The sequence below is a fragment of the Eleutherodactylus coqui genome, chromosome 1 (genome assembly GCF_035609145.1).
Source record: "Eleutherodactylus coqui strain aEleCoq1 chromosome 1, aEleCoq1.hap1, whole genome shotgun sequence".
Lineage (NCBI taxonomy): Eukaryota > Metazoa > Chordata > Amphibia > Anura > Eleutherodactylidae > Eleutherodactylus > Eleutherodactylus coqui.
The window spans coordinates 288618627-288638653 of NC_089837.1; the positions used below are offsets into that span (position 1 = coordinate 288618627).

General features: G+C 43.3%; 1 protein-coding gene across 1 annotated transcript; it reads right to left on the minus strand.

Moving 5' to 3' along the window:
• Positions 1 to 2582: 2582 nt before the first annotated feature.
• Positions 2583 to 11249, minus strand: LOC136611796 (peptide methionine sulfoxide reductase MsrA-like). Its single transcript, XM_066591657.1, has 6 exons — positions 11153 to 11249; positions 10940 to 11008; positions 10744 to 10863; positions 5339 to 5443; positions 3892 to 3998; positions 2583 to 2811 (listed from the first exon to the last, which is right to left on the minus strand). The coding sequence occupies exons 1-6, from the start codon at positions 11223 to 11225 to the stop codon at positions 2659 to 2661; spliced, it is 627 nt and encodes a 208-aa protein (XP_066447754.1). The 5' UTR covers positions 11226 to 11249; the 3' UTR covers positions 2583 to 2658.
• Between the last annotated feature and the right edge of the window lie 8778 nt (positions 11250 to 20027).

A 20027-nucleotide genomic window follows, 5' to 3' on the forward strand; every position in this document is an offset into this window, starting at 1 on the left:
AACAGGATTTCCCAACTTTAGTCCTCATGGAGCCCCAACAAATCATGTTTGAGGATGTCCTCAGTATTGCACAGGTGATGTAATTGTTGTCGGCGCCTCAGACATTGCCAGATATCTTACTATAGGATATCCTGAAAACATGACCTGTTGGGGGTCCCTGAGGACTGGAGTTGGGAAACACTGGTCTAAAGTGAAATGGTAGCAAACTATCAGTTTTTGTAGTTTATGGAAAACCAATTTAAAGTACTCTAGGTTCCCACTGCTGTCATTTGTTTCCATTGTTTGACTCCATCCTTGGAGATGAACAACAGAAAAACAGCAAGTATGCCAAACCCAGCCAAATGCCCTCCATTGACTAATGGGGTCTGTTTAGCTTCTGGCATACAAGGACAAGATGAAATAGTGCAGCATTCAGTGCTTTTTCTTCCATCCCAAAGCGGGCAGCTGGACAGAAAGTGGGCAGACACCATTATAGTCATTGCGGTAAGCATGACACTGTTCAGTTCTGTCCAGAGATGGAATCGTTCAGCTGCGGGGGATTCCCCTTTCCTGCTCCCTGTACGAAGCAGAAAAGCGGAATCCCCAGCATAAGTGTGAAATTGATAGAATTATATTAACCGTGAGATGCCTTGTTCAATTTTCAGCCTTTTGGTGTGAAAGTAAATTATTCTGTTAAAGGGGTTGTCCCGCGCCGAAACGGGATTTTTTTTTTCCAATAGCCCCCCCGTTCGGCGCGAGACAAACCCGATGCAGGTGTTGAAAAAAAAAACCGGATAGTACTTACCCGAATCCCCGCGCTCCGGTGACTTCTTACTAACCTTGCGAAGATGGCCGCCGGGATCTTCACCCTCGGTGGACCACAGGTCTTCTGTGCGGTCCATTGCCGATTCCAGCCTCCTGATTGGCTGGAATCGGCACACGTGACGGGGCGGAGCTACGAGGAGCGGCTCTCCAGCACGAGCAGCCCCATTCAACACGGAGAAGACCGGACTGCGCAAGCGCGTTTAATCGGGCGATTAGACGCTGAAAATTAGACGGCACCATGGAGACGGGGACGCTAGCAACGGAACAGGTAAGTGAATAACTTCTGTATGGCTCATAATTAATGCACAATGTACATTACAAAGTGCATTAATATGGCCATACAGAAGTGTATACCCCAACTTTGTTTCGCGGGACAACCCCTTTATTAACTACATGCATAACTTTTCATTATGTGAGGATTGTTATTAAAAACGCATGACAACTATATATCCCTTACAAAAAGCATTCCAGAGAATGCCATCAAGGTTGCCCTTCTCTGAGTCTTCTGTACATCTCTTTTCTTCCTTACTGGATGTGGACTGCGTAGGCCAAACTGTGATATTTTTACTTCAAAAGCTTCCTTGGGAAATGGGTTTTCCAGAAATATCCACTGTCTGATTAGTTAGTTACCAAACCTTAAGAAGTCACAATTAGCAAAATAGATGGATAATGGCACTCCCGCAAGCACCATGACCCTTTCATTGTTGTCCCAGGCTCAGCAGCACACTGTGCATGTAGCTCTGTTATTTTGATGATCTTGAGGGTCCCAGAGGTAGGCCATCCTTCTTTGGTGACTATTATAAAAAATAGGCTATAAATGTATGGTCCGGGAAACCCCCATTAAAGGGGTTGTCCACAAAATTTGGACATTTTGAATCTAACTTTACTGGTAGCTAAATGCAGACTGATGTTGTCTGAAACACTGGGGGCAGGAATTAAAGACCTGGAAACTGGCACACACAGATGTACTGTCACAGATGGAATTGAAAGAAGTCCTATTCATACAATGCATCAGAAAACTGTAAGCATTTTTAGGACACGCTGTGACTTCTGCCCATTGAATTGGGGATTTGTTGCAGTTTTACCATTACTTTCCACTCACTTGGTACCATGCTGGGGTTTTCAACAAAACCTTATTGATTTATTAGCTCAAAAGTATTAAGGTGGTTATTTATTAACAGCAAAACATCTCTGTATGTAAATGACCAGCTCAATCACGATAACTAATTCTTCAGATGCTGGTCTGATTGGAACTGAGAATCTGTGTAAACCTATCGGCCTAAACATCATCTCCTGCACAGGCGATCTGCATCGGCATTCCACACCAATTCAAACCAATGGAGAATCTGCATGCCCGCTTTCACGAGCAGACAGCAACTGTGGTTTCTCATTCACAGAAAAAAAAAAAATTCGGCATGCTCCATTTTTGCGTGGATTCCATGCAGATGGCTTCCATCGAAGGAGATAATGCAGTAAAAGCAGGAGTTAAAAAAAAATCTGTACTGCGCATGTCCAACGGCGAGCTGTGCAGACCATCTGCAGTACAGAAGAAAAGGTAAAACTACAGGTACGCACGGATGCCAGCCAGGCATAGGATCCGATTCCACTGCGGGCTCCCAAATACAGAATCTGACCCGTTTGCGTGCAGGCGGCCTAATAAGTTCAGACAATGACACTTATGTAGACAAATATGGTTATTCTGTTGTGATGTAGAATGGACGGCGATTTTAGATCCATACAATTCACAGTTTAAAGTTGGAGCTTTGAAATGATACATGTACAGACCTGTACGTGAGCTTTATTAACAACACATGCCATAACACTGTGCAAGATAGAAGAATAGCATCCCAACGTTTACTGCACACAGGTCACTCCAGTTCCTTTCAGACCACAATAGCCATCTGGGTTCTTGTCCAGATATTGCTGGTGGTAATCCTCGGCATAATAAAACTCTGGAACAGGAAGGATCTCGGTGGCAATGGCTCCTAGGCCGCCTTGTTTAAGCGCCTGTGGTTGGATGACAAGATTTATGTATTTGCAAGTTAAGCCATTAAAAGGTATAATATTTGTAAGATTACTTTGTTTATTGTGTGGAGTCCTCTCTTCCAACAATGACTTTTCTTTAAAGGGGTTTTACTGGACATTAATTTTTTTTTTTTATAGAGGGTTAAAATGAACACAAAGTGAATACTCTCCTATCCCAGTGGCTTCATGTCTAGTGCTGCAGCCCTGGTGCCCGCCACACAAAAGCCAGAAGAAGCTGTGGGTGGTCACTCACGTGCAGTTCATTGCGCACATGACCCCATAGCTGCTCACAGGCTTCAGCGGTGATTCTTCTATGGCCGCTGAAGCCTGTGAGTGGCTGAGTGGGCACATGCAGAGTGAACGACACGTGACCGCCCATCGCTTGTTCTGGGTTCCGTGCAGCGGGCACCAAGACTGCAGCACCTGATGGGGAGCCGTGGAGATGGGGGAGCAATCCATTTCTCTTCATGTTAACTCTCTCCCCCCCCCGCTATCCCCCGCCGCCCACCGAGCACGCTCGGACCAGTAAGCAGTTACTCAAGAAGAGCGATGCTCGCTCGAGTAACTGCTGTAACCGAACGTGCTCGCTCATCTCTAGCGATAATAGTTATGTCATTAAGGGGTTTAAAAATGCACTTAAAGCAACAGAGTTCTGCGTCAAATATATTTGTGTGAGACAAATTCAAAATCTGCAATAAAAAAAAGGTAACGTTTTTGGGAGGATTTTTTTCCAATTTTTAACGTGACACAAATTTGATTTCCATTGATTACTAATGGAAAATACGTAGCCACTATTTCTGCATTGACAAAAATAAGGAAAGTACCCGTCATCCATGTATTTCTTACAGGGTCACTGTAGGCAACGCTGAGCCCTGGTCCTTTGCTAGTTTGCAGAGAACTAGTTAGGATGCTAGCAGAAAGGGAATTAGTTTGACTTTCTTATGAAAGCTCTAGTTAAGGGTGTCCTCTGCTGGTGCCAGGCCTGTATGACATCGAAGAAATCTAAGGGCATTCAAATTCTAAGATGTAGAGTGCTGGAATATAATGATGCAGGAGGCTTACCTTTTGGAAGCTCTCTTTGGACTGAAGAGCTGCTTCTTTCTGTTTATCTCCATAGGTGAATATCACTGAACGGTACTGGGTACCTATATCCTGTCCTTGCTTCATTCCTGCATTGACAGATGGGAAAGGGTCATATTGTCATGGGTACCCTTATTTCTTACCACAGACTGGCAGCACATATGTAGCCTGCTCTAAAACTAGGATCACAACCTGCTCTGCCAGATAGCGCTGCTGAAACACTCTGGGATCTATAAATTGCCACCCTTGCTATATTCTATACTTGTATACGAGTCTTACTAAAGCCATACGTGTGATTCGTGATAACTCGCAGGCAATTTATCACATTGCCTTACACAGTTCTCATCACAGCGTGTTGGAATTGTGCAATACGTGAGCGCAAAAAAGAACACAGCATGTTCTATTTTGCCATGTATATATGTATAAACGCGCGTATGCAATTACATTTCGTATGGGCAGCGTGTATAAGATAAAAACAGGTGAACTGCGCATGACTGCATGCGTGAGATACTATCATGTGCAGTACAATTTTGCCGCCATACGTTGCAGGAACCAGGTCACCGCCAGCTCCAGAGGTGTGAAACGCTGCGTGTCCGCCGCAGTGGTTTATGCTTACGTGTGAGCCCGGACTTATAGTCCCCCGTTTTTTAGAAAAATGTAACAGTCAGTCACATAGAAAAAGTTTACTAAGTGGAAATTCAGTTTCATGTGCTTGGAATGGTTGATTCAGAACCCCTAAAGCAGGATGGCCGTACCACTTTTCTTACCCAATACACAATGTGTATTACTATGCATCATTAGTCTCTCACACAAGTGTCTTCTGCACGCATATCTCCTGCGCGGAAGAACACAATAGATTGTGTACTTGCTGCATGTCGACAATCCCCATGTTGCGGTGTGCGCGTTTAATACGCACTGAGATAGTGCATGCTGTGTTACTTTTTGCGTGCGCATTTTGCACCCTGTTTGTGACCAGCACAACTGCAAGTCAATGTAAGATTGGTACCGCATATTATGCGTGCAAAACCCAGGCACATAATGCACAGGTGCTGTGATAAGAAGCAGACGTTCATCTGCAGAAACTAGGATTGGAGTAGGTTAACCCCAGTCAATGCTAATTGTTGTATCTAAGTGGTTAATAACGAGGGGAGCTCATGCAATGGTGGAATCGTACTTTCTTTGCATGACTCACTACTTAGATGTAAAAGTTTGTCAATGCATTATATCTTACATTAAATAGTACAGTAAAAAATTAATCTGGCTATGATGACAAAGAAAATAAAGTTCTCTCTCTTGGAAGGTAAGGCTGGAAAAAAACAACGCAAAATATGGAAAAATGACTGATGGGAAAAGAGTGAAAGCTCCTACACCTCCCAAGCACATGAAATATGCATATTATATATTTCAGGCAGCCACTTAGGTATCATACCCTCAGTTGGGTTGTGATTTTCCCAGAACAATTTCAACAAAGTTTTGTAGCTGATCACCTTCGGGTCAAATATAATTCGGACAACTTCAATATGCGCAGTAAGACCTGCAACCAAAAACACAAAATTAAATTGCAAAAATAGCACATTACTACAGGAGTATTTTAGTTTTTAGATTTTTTTTCACGTGTTGTTTTGTGTATTTCTGTAATGAAGGTATGAGTGGCATAAGAGTGAACAGCTACTTTGACATTTTATCTTTTCTGTACATGCAAGGTTTCAGGCCTCATGCCCACGTGCCTGCACGGTTTCCCTGTGCAGAATCTCGCAGCGAATTTCACCCGGTCCACAGACATGACACCAGAAAATACAGTATACCTACCTGTCCGGACGGTGCAGGGCTCTCCTCCGTCGTGGCCGGATCTTTTTTCTTCTGCACGGCAGATGCGCTCGGGACGCCGGCGGCGTGCTGCGCGTATGCGCAGTGCCTTCTTTTCTTTTTTTTTATAAACTCCTGCTTTTCCGTGCTCTGTGGCACGGACGCAGGGACAGCTGCAGACGTGCCACAGATCCGGAGAGCTTCCATTGGCTTCACTGGAAACAGCGGGAGCCATCCGTACGGGAAAGCCGCATAAAAATGGAGCATGCTGCAATTGTTTTCCCGTGCGTGCGATCTCTATGCCAAGAAAAAATGACATCCGCAGGTATTTAACATTACTCATCAACATTTTGAGGAACACTTTGTTTTCCTACACCAAGCCAAGATTGCAAAGGCTCATAGGTGTCAGAACTATGGATACCCCCACAAATGACCCCTTAATGTATTCACTGAGGGGGGTTGTGAGTATTTTGACCCCACCATTTTTTTTTCAGGAGTAAATGCAATTTAGAGGAGAAAAAGTTAATTTTCATATTTTTGAAAATGTTATTTTAAAGACATTTTTTTTTTCTATAGTGCACATGAAGGAGGATTTACACCTCAAAATGGATCCCCCTGTTTGTCCCGTGTTCAGAAACATACCCATTGTGGCCCTAATATTATGTCTGTATGCACAACGGGGCCCAACCCGAAAGGAGCATCTGGTGGCTTTCAGAACTGAAATTTTGCTTGAAGGTGTTTTAGGCCTCATTGCACATTTGTAGAGCCCTTGAGTGGCCAAAACAACAGAGAACCTCAACAAATGACCCCATTTTGAAAGCTAGATCCCTTAACAAATTCATCTAGGAGTGTACTGCGTATTTTGGCCACACTGTTTTTGAATGAATCTAAGCAAAGCAGGAGGGAAAAAAATAACGATTTTCATTTTTTTGACAAGTGTGTCATTTTAAAATCAGGGGGTTTTTTTTGGTACAGCACGCATATGAATGAAGACTTTCACTCCAAAATGGATACCTCTGTTTGTCCCCTGTGTTCAGAAACATATCTGTTGTAGCCCTTATGTCCATATGCACAACAGGCCCAAACCGAAAGGAGCATTACATTTTAACTATCTTTTATGTGATCGCCATTATCCATTGGATGACGGTGATCATGTGACCGCGGATCGCTCACCGTGGCCCTCAGTCACCTTTAGTATGCAGGAGCAAGGAGATTTTAAATTTCCTGGACGCTCCACAGCTTTTGCACATAAACCCCCATTTTTCCTTAGCTGCACATGCACAGAAGACGGCCGACGGTCCTTTCCAGACCAGATCGTTGCAGGACATCATGGAGGACGGGAGTGAGTTGTTTCAGTGCCCCTCATGGATACGGTCTGTGAGGAGAGCTGAAACTCTTACGTTTTTTTTTTTACTTTATTTATTTTCATGTCCGCATGGAATCCAGGCAAGAATGGAGCATGCTGTGGTTTTTCCTCCGCGAGCGGAAATCACAATTGGTTTCTGCTCATGTACAGCATGCTATGGACTGTATTTGCTGTAGATCCGTGGTGCGGACGCCTGCCGCGGATTCCGCAGCACAAATCTATCCATGTGCAGGCAGCCTAAAATGTTTTTTTTTTTTTTTTTGGAAGAGGATCGCGTCCCTGGAAGCTACTGATAACCCACAGCAGTGAAGATCAATATTGCAGGGGTACACAAAGTTAACTTTTGGACCAAGGCCCATGAGCATTTAGTTGTGCTACTGATTTTAGCCAGGGCAATCAATTGTACTTCAGCTGAACTGGCTGCAGAAATGCACATCACATGGCTGAATGAATTTACATTTATTAATTTGGCAGTGAGTAAGACAGTCACAGCTGCATAACTAGTCTCAGTAAAGATTTAGTAATTATTAGTTTGTATTGTTTGACTTCTCATTCCTCCCTAAGGCCTCCTTCCCACGGACGGATTTCCGCCGCGTAATTCACAGCGGAAATCCGCTGCATTGCCCGCAGCTATTAGGTTCTATTGAACCTAATAGCTCAATGCTCATGATGCGGGATTCCACCGCGAAATTCCGCACCGTGAAATCACCCGACCTCACCCGCGGCATGCTCTATTTGCTGCGGGTGTACGCGCGGACGCCTTCCATTGCAGTCAATGGAAGCCATCCGTCACGCTATCTTCCGCTGTAGCTTCCCCGCCTACCGCCGCCACGTCATATGACGCGGTGGGCGTGTCATGTGACATGGCCAGCACGTCACACCGAAGCGTCATGCGGGAGCGAGGACGCCGAATCCGCAGGTAAGTTTGGGGGTCTCTGGGGGGCGCCGTCACGGGCTCCGCCGCGAGCCCGTCACGGCCGTGTTCAGCCGGCCTAAGTCCTCCTACCCACAGGCAGGTATTTGCTGTGGATCTGCAGCAAATAGTGCTCATAGCATGCTATCGGAAATTGATTCTTCCTCCACAGTTGTGGAAACCAATTGCGGTTTCCGCAAGCGGAGGAAAAATCGTAGCAGATTCCGAACGGACTGCTTCCATTGAAGTCAATGGAAGACGTTCGATCTGCGACCTGTCCGCAATGAATGACGCTAGGCGATGACTCGGGGAAAATCTGTACTGTGCATGTGTGACGGCGAGCTGCCGGGCCATTCCGCAGTACAGACCAGGTAAGCCGATGGCATCCGGCTCTGCACTGTGCAGGGGGCCTTATTCCTCTTCTAACCCTGGAAACACCATATTGTATGTTTTATATAATTAACTAAGGATTGCTGACTATGGCAGTCTCCTTTAATAATAATTCAGAATAGTCTTTCTGGGAAATGTAGCTGCTACATATGTTCTGAAAGCAGAGTTCTGTCCTAGGGTGCCCTCTAGTGGCAGATATTATCTAATTCTTAAATTATTTTGTTCCTTTTTTTTTGTTTTAGTTTTATTACATTATTTTTGCTTTTAGGAAATTGAAGTTTTATGGCTATGTAAGCTGATTAATATTAATCTTCTGCAGCGCTTCATACAGATCACCACAATATTTTGTTTATTCGCATGTTTTTTGGATTACGAGAAGAAACCCACAGAAAGCTAGGGAGAACATACAAACTCCATGCAGATGTTGTCTTTGGTCATAGTTAAAGCTAGGACCTGTGAATATGCCATAAATGTTCCAAATAGGAATACCCCTTTAAATTCTGTGCTGATTAATTTTTAGAAAATAAAAAACAAACCGTGCTGCATTGTGTAGTACAGCACTATAGGTGAGGAGACCATTGTATGGAGTATTGGTACCTGGCCGTGTTGTGCTAGGAGCACAAGATACTGAAGTGTCTGGTATAAGTCAGCAGCAGGTTCCCCACCAGAGCGAGCAGATCGTCCAAGAGAGAAGTGCAGGAATACCGTTTATTGAAGCAATCATTTTGGTGCCACAGCGACACCTTCATCTGGCTTATACAAGAGCAAGACAGAAGTTACAGAATATTTAAAAGCTGCAGGATTAGTGGCGGGGCATTCACTTCTCTTCTTCGAATTGTTGGTTAATTTTATTATTGCATATCATGTCTGATTCGTCCGTACATGTACCCTCTGATTTGTAAAGTGTGTGTGTGTGTGTGTGTGTGTGTATATATATATATATATATGTGTGTGTATGTATATATATATATATATATATATATATATATATATATATATAATATAAGAATATTAATAATAATGCAAAGCACAACATCATACTGAAACATATTTAAATTAAAAACTGAACAATTACTTTAACCCCTTCCCTTCACAGGATGTAAGGGTACGTCATGGCTGCAGGGTACTTCATGTGGATAGCGCGAGATCATAAGAGATCTCGCGCTATCCGGCTGCGGGAGCCGGCTGTCCCCCTGCTATTAGGTTCTATTGAACCTAATAGCACAATGCTCACGGTGCGGAATTCCACCGCGGAATTTCGCACCGTGAAATCTCCCGTCCTCACCCGCAGCATGTTCTATTTGCCGCGGGTGTACGCGCTGACGGCTTCCATTGAAGTCAATGGAAGCCGTCCGTTCACGCTATCTCCCGCTGCAACCAGTGGAAGATAGCGTGAAAAAACGCTTCCCCGCCTACCGCCGCGTGTCATATGACGCGGCCGGCGCGTCATATGACGCGGCCGGCGCATCACATGACACGGCCGGCCGCGTCATGTGACGCGGTGGGCGTGTCACATGACGCGACGGCGGTGGGCGGGGAAGCGTCTTCACGCTATCTTCCGCTGGTAAGTATGGGGTCTCTGGGGGGCGCTGTGACGGGCTTCACTGCGGAATATTTCGCAGCGGAGCCCGTCACGCTCGTGTGAAGCCGGCCTAAAGGCCCATTTACACGCAATGATTATCGCTAAAAATTAATTCAAACGATGGCATGTGAGCAACAATCATTGTGTAAACGCTGCCATCATTTACCCTTCGGCTGAATGATGATTTTAAGATGAGCTTAAAATCCATTGTTCAGCCAGAGGGAGATAACAGGGACCACACGCTGTGTTCTGCACGGGAGTCAGAGATTACATTGTATTCTGCGAACAGCCCATGCGAGAACAATGGAGCTCAAACCACACACTGTGCTCTGCAAACAGCTCCTGGAGGCCCCTTTACACGCAAATGAAGCTGAAAAAGTGTTAATAGACATTAGTGTCAATTAACACTTTATACTAAACAATCGCTAAAACTGCCAGACTGTCTTTGCATGTTAATGGACCTTAACAGTTGTCTGCCCATTACTGTACAGTGGGAGCTGCCAATCATTGGCTAGATGGAAGGTCCATGTGGCTAGGCTAGAGAGAGAGAGAATTACTCGTTATGCAATTGTTTAGTGTCTTTTTGAAAAGCAGCGTCAGGTTCATAAAGAAATAAATGTGTGTCTTGAACAAATAACATCATTGTTTTATCATATTTAAAAGGCAAACACAAAAATTGGGTAAAGTTCAGGTGAAAGGTGTGCCCAGATTTATGTTATAAAGAATAATAAAGTAGGTGACAAGTAACATAGATTCAGTTAAAGGGAAAGTACTTACCAGTGCACACTTCTTCATATGTGGGATTCTTAGTAAAACCTCCTGCATACCCCACTTGTGTAGAGAAGACCCCCTTTTGTTTCCAGAACAGTTTTTCTACGCCCCAGAAGCAACCCATACCTGTAAAGCATCAATAGGATACAATGTCAGTACAGGACTTCCATGTAGCATTAGTCTTTGTCTATTTATGACTCACCAAACATTGCCCACTCGAGTCCTGCTGGGAACGGCTCCAGTGTTGAGTTTCCATTTACAGTGTGCTTGGCTGTGAAGAAGAATGGATGATAAAATGGAAATGAAGACTAGAGAAATAGTCAGAAATGTTACGACTCTTGGTGATCCTCTAAATCTCTAAAGTTAGTTTTCAGAATTTGTTTAGTATTCATGAACTGAGTCACCCTAATCTTACCTGCAACCTTGAGAGGTTCAGTTCGCCCTGGCAGGGCTTCTTCAGCAGTGGGAAGAACTGTCTTGCTAGGCATTGCTGTGTGATTGTACTAGGCATAGGCAGCCGAGGGTTTTTATAGGGTATCATTACCAGAAGTGGGCAGAGGTCACCAGAATATTTCTAATGAGTAACCAATGAGATCTGCCAGTTAAAGAGATACCAGCAGCAACATTGCATAAAAACAAGTCATGTCTGAATGTATTGCTAATAAGACCTATAGAAAATATAGCGGGACACAAAGCCACCCTATCATAAGAATAGGGTAGCAATAAGGCCCCAGCCAAAGTCATATACGCTGAATCGTACATCGGGGCTGATGCTATGGTGTGAGGCACCCCAGACAACTGATTTACAGTAAGTATTTCTCCCTTATTATATTTTTGCACATCCGTTTATATTATATTTTTTATATAAGCTGTTTTATTAGTTTGTACTTGCACTTTAATTGATAGTCTATGTATGCCGCCCTCTTGTGGGAAATATTTTGATATTTGTCTTGGGATTCTTCAGCCGTGTCTCAGTGTTTTTCCTAAAGTGGCTCATATTTTTAAATATTGGTTTTTAATGTGATTTCAATAAAATATTGTTTTAATATGGCATTTGTGTGCACTTATTTGTTGTTGGATTGTGAATGTACTACTAATAGAGATCCTCCACAAAACTCTGGTATACTGCAGGTCACGTGTGCATTATTCTTACTGTATGTCCCATTGTGCTTGCATAGCCCCAATATAATTTGCAGTTCTATACACAGATTGTGATTTACTCACATAAAGATCAATGTCCTATCAGTAGGTTTTCAGATTGTGGGATAAAACTGATGAACTCGTTGATGATGCTGCCGCCTCTTTAGATTTCAACATAGGACTCCAATGTTGCAAGACAACATTGATGTGAACTGAACCAGCGTGAACAAACAAGAAACCCTGTGGAATTACTAGAGGACATCTAATAATGCCTCTGGATTTCTCATCTGCAAAAATAAAATAAATTCTGAATGCGTTCATCCTTTTACATGTCAGAACTAACTAAATGTCTACTATATTTTCAAAATTATTAATTAATGTGAGATGTACGCCTTCTAAAGAAATTTCAGCCATTAGACCAGGTTGAAACTTATATGGTAACTATGGTTTTGTTGCAAGTAATCATAAATTGGAGTAAAATTTTGTATGCAATCTGTGTGATAACTAGCAAGGCTCGGCTATATAGACTACATGTTAAGAACGACCCTACAAATCATGTCTCGGAGGCAAGACTATGCAAAGTTAATGAACCTTTCCCCAATGTCTTTTGATACTTAGTAAGGGAGATATGGCGATATGAGCAACCTCCTTCAGACACTGCACCCACACAAAAGCTCAGAATGAACGGTCTTGCCACCTTAAGTCCTAAAAGTCGTACCAACTTTGGCTTTTAAAAAGGCTACTTGTGTGTAGCAGACCCCTTTTTCTGCTTGTGTAGAGCTAGATGACCACTAGATGCCTCTACAATGCAATCAAAGTGATTTTACCCAGTTGATAGAGTTTGAGAGGAGCGCGTTATTGGAATGTAAGAAGCTGGATGGTCATATCAACAAACTTTCCATCACCTGGGACATTCTTACCGGAATTATAGGGGGTGTTGAGACCAGGGGATGTGTGAGGGCACGCACACAAGGCGACCAGGCTCGGGACACCCTTGATAGAGAGGATTGTCTGTTATACAGAGACAGGTAGCACCATTGTAACAGGCTCCTGTGTCTGTTGGAAACATTTCTAGGCACTTGGCTGAAGGATATTTAGTCTCACGGCACCCATTCCTGCCTTTGACAGCCACCAACTGTCCCTTCCATTTACAGTGGAGTCGTTTATGAATTAGTTTGTCTTCAGCGATAAATCCAGATTCAGTTTGTGCACTGACAACAGTCATGTTTGTGTCTGGAGACTTACAGGTGAGTGTCTCAATTCTGCCATTGCTGGTTTGATGGTCTGGAGAGCCATCACATATGACAGTCAATCACCCCTAGTAGTGTTACGAGGGACAATGACAGCTTAGCGATATGTACAGGACATCCTGCAGCCACATGTGTTCCTCTCATGGCAGGGCTTCCAAGAGGCATTTTCCAGCAGGATGATGCTCGGCCCAACACCTCAAGGATGTCACAGGAATTCCTCCACAGCATTGACACACTTGCCCTCGCCAGATCTACAACGAATAGAACGTGTATGGGACCATCTGCGACACCAAGTTTGACAGCCTACGAGGCTCAGTCACAGCCAATGTGGACCGATATGTTGCAGGATTTCATGTGGAACCTGTATGACTTCATTCCCGCCCGTATCACATCTTGCATCAAAGCTAGAGGCGGCCCAACAGAGTACTAGAACCTCCCTTCAAGTGTTCAGTTTCCTGCAATAAATTATCCTTTTGCTCTAATACTGTAATCACTTACTTATATCAACATTAGAATCACACAAAGTTTTACTTAACTCCGAGCAACACCTTTTAGGTGCTCGATTTCTTTTTGATAAGGAGTGTATTTTACTTATGTCTCAACTGTGAAAATCCTGGTCATTGTAGTAAATAGGATATGAACCATTGATAAAATGCTGTTGTATATTGGGAAATCGTCTGTCAAGTAAGTACGCTACCACAACCAAGCTGCTCTCTCTGGTTACCAGCAGTGACTGACTGCAGCCCTTCACCTTTTAACCCCTGATTAAGGGGTCTTGTCTTTGCTACTACAAATACCTTGCTTTTCTACTAAATTTTTTTAGCAGATTCAAGGTAAGATAAGTTTATATAATCAGTAAGCACTAATACTTGATGCTTGGTGTCTCCTAAAAGGTGTTGCCACTCTGCAAATTCCCTATATTATAATTTCTTTCCATAAAAGAGCACTTATGAGAGAAAATGACACGGACATGAATTGGTCAAGGATGATGGATCCTGGGACAACTCCCCCCTTTCCTGGTTAGAGAAGAGTTTAACTAATGTGGAAAAACCCATGATAAGCTTTTGATAATATTTTGCGAAACCAAGAAAATATTGTAAGGCTTTCGGGATTTTGAGTTTTCACAATTTTTTTTAAAAGTCTAGACCAAGGGTACTCAACTAGCAGACCACGCTCCGAATGCGGCCCGAGGCCACTCGCTGTCTGGACCCTGGCTCTAATCAGCTTTCCCTCGAGCTGCGTGGCCAAGAGTCTGTGCAGCTTGTAAAAGGTAGTTCCGGAGTGGGTATGAAGTGTGGGGAATGAAACAAGGTCCATCTTCTCTGCAGCAGCAGCTCCTACTGCGTTCCTTGAAACACAACACCCTTAGGTGCTGCGGTGACAGAGGAGAAGAAGGATCTTGTCTACTGCCACCAATGAAATAAACACTCATTGAAGAAGTGAGGGGAAATAGAAAGTGGGCCAGACACCACGGCAATGCCCACAAAACTGTCAGTGGTGCGTTTCTGAGCTGAATGTGAACAGTGAAAATTTTAATGTGGCGTTCCACACATGGGGTTTATAACCTTTTAGACTTTTCCAAAGGGATGGGCAACTTTATAGGGGTTGGGAGTGTGCTTGTGGATTTTTTTTTTTCATGCGGATGATCGCTCGCAGCCATTTTTATTGATCCACAGGAAATCCGCATCGACTGTGTGCATGCAGCCTAAGGGTACCTTCACACATAGGGGACAATAGTGTGAATTTTTCGTAGAGGAAAATGCATACTAAGATCCACATCAAAAACACAATGTGGATCTGCAACAGCTTTCACCCTTTCGTTACTGTGCTTGTATAAGTATTTAGATGCCGTGGTCACTTAATGACTATGACATCTAAAATGCTAGCCCACTGGTGACTGCAAATATACTTTTTTACAGCAAATCGGTAAAGGGCTTTGAACCTGCATATACAGACCGGGAAGAGCTAGAATTTGGCCTTCTGTTGAGAGTCGGGCTCCTGCTCTAACAGCCGATTTAACCATTTAGATGACAGCCAATATTGACCATGTCGTGTAGGTGGTTGACATGGGGAAAGGTCTACATTTCATCTTTCCTTCTCAAAAAAAATTTGGATGTACCCCAAAAACGAGAACACAAACTATCGTTTGCGGACTAGGGTAGCTCTTCATTGCTGTCCTTTCTTGGTATACTAGGGTAGGTGAGGGGGTTAATAGCTAACAGTTTACATCTATTAAACTCTGTTTGCTTATTTTTGGACCAAAGAAACTAAATTGCAATGGTATATGCAGATGCCTCCAGTACTTCTAGCTATCCACATAAATGATTCTCCTGTTATGTGATCCCTCTACATTGCTCTGTAGTATCTGCTCGTTCTGCTTTATTCTAGTTTCTCTAGGTTTTAATCACATCTGGAGGCTGTGTTTGGAGTTTCCGGCACATATCCAGCACCAATGTCGCAGCATGGGAAAATTTTTCTGGCATGCCAGAAGCCAGACAGACCCCATGCTTGTATATGGCATGCGCTGGATCCAGCAGTTCTGGCATTTTCATTATTTTGGCTCCAAGGGCAGAGCTGAACAAAAATAGAAGTGCAGGTGGAAAAGGGCCTTAAAGGGAATCTGTCACCTACTTTTAGCTCTATAAGATAAACTAATGGGCTGAAATAAGTGACTCGTATAGTCCAGGGATCTAAGTTTTATACTTATCTTCCCAGTCGTTCCCCCAGTGTGAGTGCTGAAAGCAGCCGCTCAATGGATTGAGTGACGCTACTAAGTAGTCCATCTGTTCTAATTTTAGAATGGACTACTTTGCAGCACTGTTCAATTAATTCAGCTGCAGCTTTTAGCGGCTGACACTGGGAAAACAGGGAATGTAAGTCTAAAACAAAACTGAAAGAGGTTCACAATGCAAAGAACCCAACAAAACAGAAGTTGCAGGAGTAACATATTGTATAAGCCCTGAGACAGAGCAGTATTATCAACTCTGGTTAGGAGTAGCCAGCCTAGTCAAATGTAAATTCAATCCTTTAACAGCTAGAGAATCAATAAAGTTGGCTGCAGCAGTCAATAAGCACTTTGTCCTGGAGGGGCCTTCCTTTGAATAACAGTTGCACAGGCAATAATGATTTAGCAGACTCAAATGGCAATACCTGTGTACCTACATGAATTTCCACAGACTTATTTAGGTACTGTAGTTTTCCAGCAGCTGACACTTGGAGCAAGACCTGATGTAATGTTCAAATTTGTTACAGTCGAAGCAGAACCGAAACCTCAAGTTCTCGACTTCTGATTTCCTTATCTTGACAGTTTTCCTGATCTGCATGGGCTCATTCTTAGCAGTGGTGTGGTTTCAATAGCTTCCACCTGGACAACTGAAACTAGAGTAAAAGAGTATTCTTGATGGTGCTCCTACAAACACCTGTCTACCCTGATGGCTACAGACATGGCCAACTTCAAGAAAACAGGAATAGAATGATGCAACATAATATCCTTAATAGCACCCAATAGTCCCAAACGGAACTGACAACAGGGGGCACGATCTTTTCACTGAGAGTCTTTGACCATTGCCTAAACTTGACACAGTAATCAGCAGGGTGACTCCCTTGATGAAAGGAAAGTATCTTGGTCTCTGTCACTGCTAGATGATCTAGATCAGTGGTGACAAACATGCGGCACGCAGAACCCTCACCGCTGGCACGCAGAGCTGGCGGCTGCTCACCACGGTAGTGAATACTGGCAGGGGTGTCACTATTGGCGCCACTGTTGGATGTCACTACTAGATCTGGGGCGGCTCTAGGGCGGGGTCACTGCTCACGCTGCAGCCGCTCTGGGGCGGGGGTCACTATCAGTGCTGGGACCGCTCTGGGGCGAGGTCACTATTACTGCTGGGGTACGTTTACACGTGAAAGAAATGCTTCAGAATGTCCTCAATGGAAATTTCTGTGGCAAATTCGGCAGCATTTCTGCATGCAAAAAGCTGTCAAAATCTGCACCCTGTCTATTTTGAAACAGCCCTTTTTTTTTTTATAACAACGCAGGTAAAATCATACGGCGTTATAAGACCCGCCCCTAAAGTGTTGGCACTTTGCGATAAATAAGTGGGTTTTGGGTTGCAGTTTGGGCACTCTGTTTCTAGAAGGTTCGCCATCACTGATCTAGATTATCATACAGAAGACCTTAAGGCAGTGTAGAGGGAGTCTACAGAAGACAATTCAGGAGAATAAGAGGACAGGGAGAAGATCCACATCTGAGGATCAACTTGTAGAAGGCAAATGACTAGTCCCACTTGTTCCATACCAAATGAATAAAAATGAACTTTAAAATGGAGCGTGCAACTGTCACAGAAAGTTGCAAAGTCCTTGTGCTCTTTCAGAAAACTGATCAGACGAGTTTACATTAGGTCCAGTAGTAGGGAGGTCTGGGGGTGCAGCCTGAACGTGATTTGCTTCTTGTACCTGCAAACATTCAGTGAGGTCGTGAATGAGGTGAACCAGATGTCATTCGATCTACCACCCTCTGTAGTTGATCCATACTGCTTTATAGGCCAGTTATTCTGTAATGCTGCTGTATATAGGGAATCTCCAGCAAGTACAGTATCACAAGCTGGTTTGGTGCTAGTCACTCTAGTTAGCAGCACCTAGAGACCGTATATATTCACCCTTTAGCCCGTTATTAAGGGATCTGGTCTTTGCTGCTACAAATCCCTATGGTGCGTCACCAGATGGCAACTGCTTGGTGGAGGAAACGAGTGACAGAGTCAAACAAAACAAAAATCTCTGAGTGTGACAGAGCCAAGGGTAATCAGAAACAGTCAGGAATAGTGCAGAGTCAACATCAAGTTGTTTGACAGTAACTGGCACACCTATAAAGTATGATGGTGTTTAAATAGAGTACAAACACTCTCAAAGGGTGCTAGCAAGATAAACTGATTGGTCAGCTGGCCAAATCTAATTGACCAGGTTAGCAGAACCAGAAAACACCTAAACTCAGACTTCAGCCGGCAAGTTCCCTAGTGCTACCATTTGTCAAAGTAGTGTCGTCTCACCCCAAGGATAGTTGCAGTGCACAGACAGTTAAATGCTTTGCATTAACACTTTTACCACAACCATGACAATGTTTACAGCTGCCCCATCTAAGGCTAATTCTCTAATGAAATCCTTTTATAACACACAGTTTCTCCAGAGGGGGGGTGTATATAGCAAATTGATCTAGTTGCGAAAAGCTACTTAAATTTATTCCATTTATTTAGCTAATGTAATATTTGGATCTAGTCGCTTTTTTAGTCGCTTTTTTATTCTCCTTTCATCCCTCTCTCACATACTGTTATGGGGGCCACAACCTGTCATTTTAGAAAGCAAACTGCCATTCAGCTCCAAACCACATCTTTCTCCCCACTGCTTCAACTATTACAATTGAGACGCCAGAAAATCTGTCAAAACATTGGAATTGCCAGCCCTCCAGACCATTTATTCCATAATAAACTCCTAAATATTGTATGAAGTCTAAAAATATATCATGATGGAATTCAAACTGGAGGATTTTTCAGTATATAAAGGAGTTGTGGCATGAAAACCATTTTGATAACATTTTCCCTGCCAAAGGAAGACAATTCCAGACCTTGACCTTATTCTGAAATGTTCGTACCAGTGGAAGCAAATTGGCAGAAATATAGTCTTGAGGCTTACAAGATACCAGAAATCCCAAATATTTTAATTCCCTCACTGTTTGTAATTTCTTCTATTTCTAGTCCACCGGCAAGAGATCTGAAGGAAAAATTACAGATTTCCCCTTGGTAATAGTGAAATCTGACATTTTACCAAATGTATATAAAAATGGACATAGCAGGACTCATTGATCTGGTTACATCCCCTGTCTACAACAACAGATCATCTGCATTTAGTGAGATACATTCCTCCATACTGCAATCCAACTATATCGGGTGCTTGTCTTATCAAACCAGCCAGGGGCTTGATTGCCAAGGAGAAAAGGGGGCAGGGGACACTCCTGACTTGTTCCATACCATCCATGCATAAAAAAACCAATTACTCTCACTCTTGCCTCTAGGATTGAATAAGGCAGTTTAAACCATGCCACAAATTTCTCACCAAAACCCATCCCATGAAGAACAGCCCACAAATAGATCTACTCAACACTGTCCAAAGGTTGGGTAGCCTCGAGTGAAAAAACAGCCCTGCTTCCACAAACTTGATCCAACTGAAGATTCAGATATAACCTCCTTAAATTAATAGCAGTTGATTTCTTTGACATGAAACTGGACTAATCCTAATCTATTAAAAGTGACATTGCTAAAAGAAACAGAATTAAACCAATTACAGCATCTCTTTTATTACTAATAGAAGTATGCCATAATGCAATGATTCATTAACCCTTTCCAATCCAATTTGTATCCTGGTTTTCCTAGGGGGTTTGCTCTTTTTGTGCCGTTACACAATGGCGCTATATGCTGGCTAAAGCCAGTACTGCATAAAGTGACACGTTGGATAGGCTCCGACAGCAGAGAGGCTGGCAATATACAGTAAGGGAACCCCAACAGATATCTTCCAACATCCGAGCTGTACAGCCTTAAATCATAATGTCTTTAACGCTCTCCAATCCACTGCCTGACTTCTAAACACCATCAACAAATGTGGCAGTAGCATATCCTGATAGCGCTGAAACAATTATTTGGAAGACCATCCAACCCAGGCAACTCTTCTTTAGAGAGTACTGCTACTGCATTCCCTAACTCATTCAGTGTCAAAGGAGCCTCTAATACCGTATTGCTTTTTGATCATCAGGCAAACTTGGCAAAAGCACCCAAACCAAATATTCATAAAAATCTTCACAATCCACACTTAACTTAATCCCTTAGTGACCAGCCCATTGCCTTTTTATGTCCT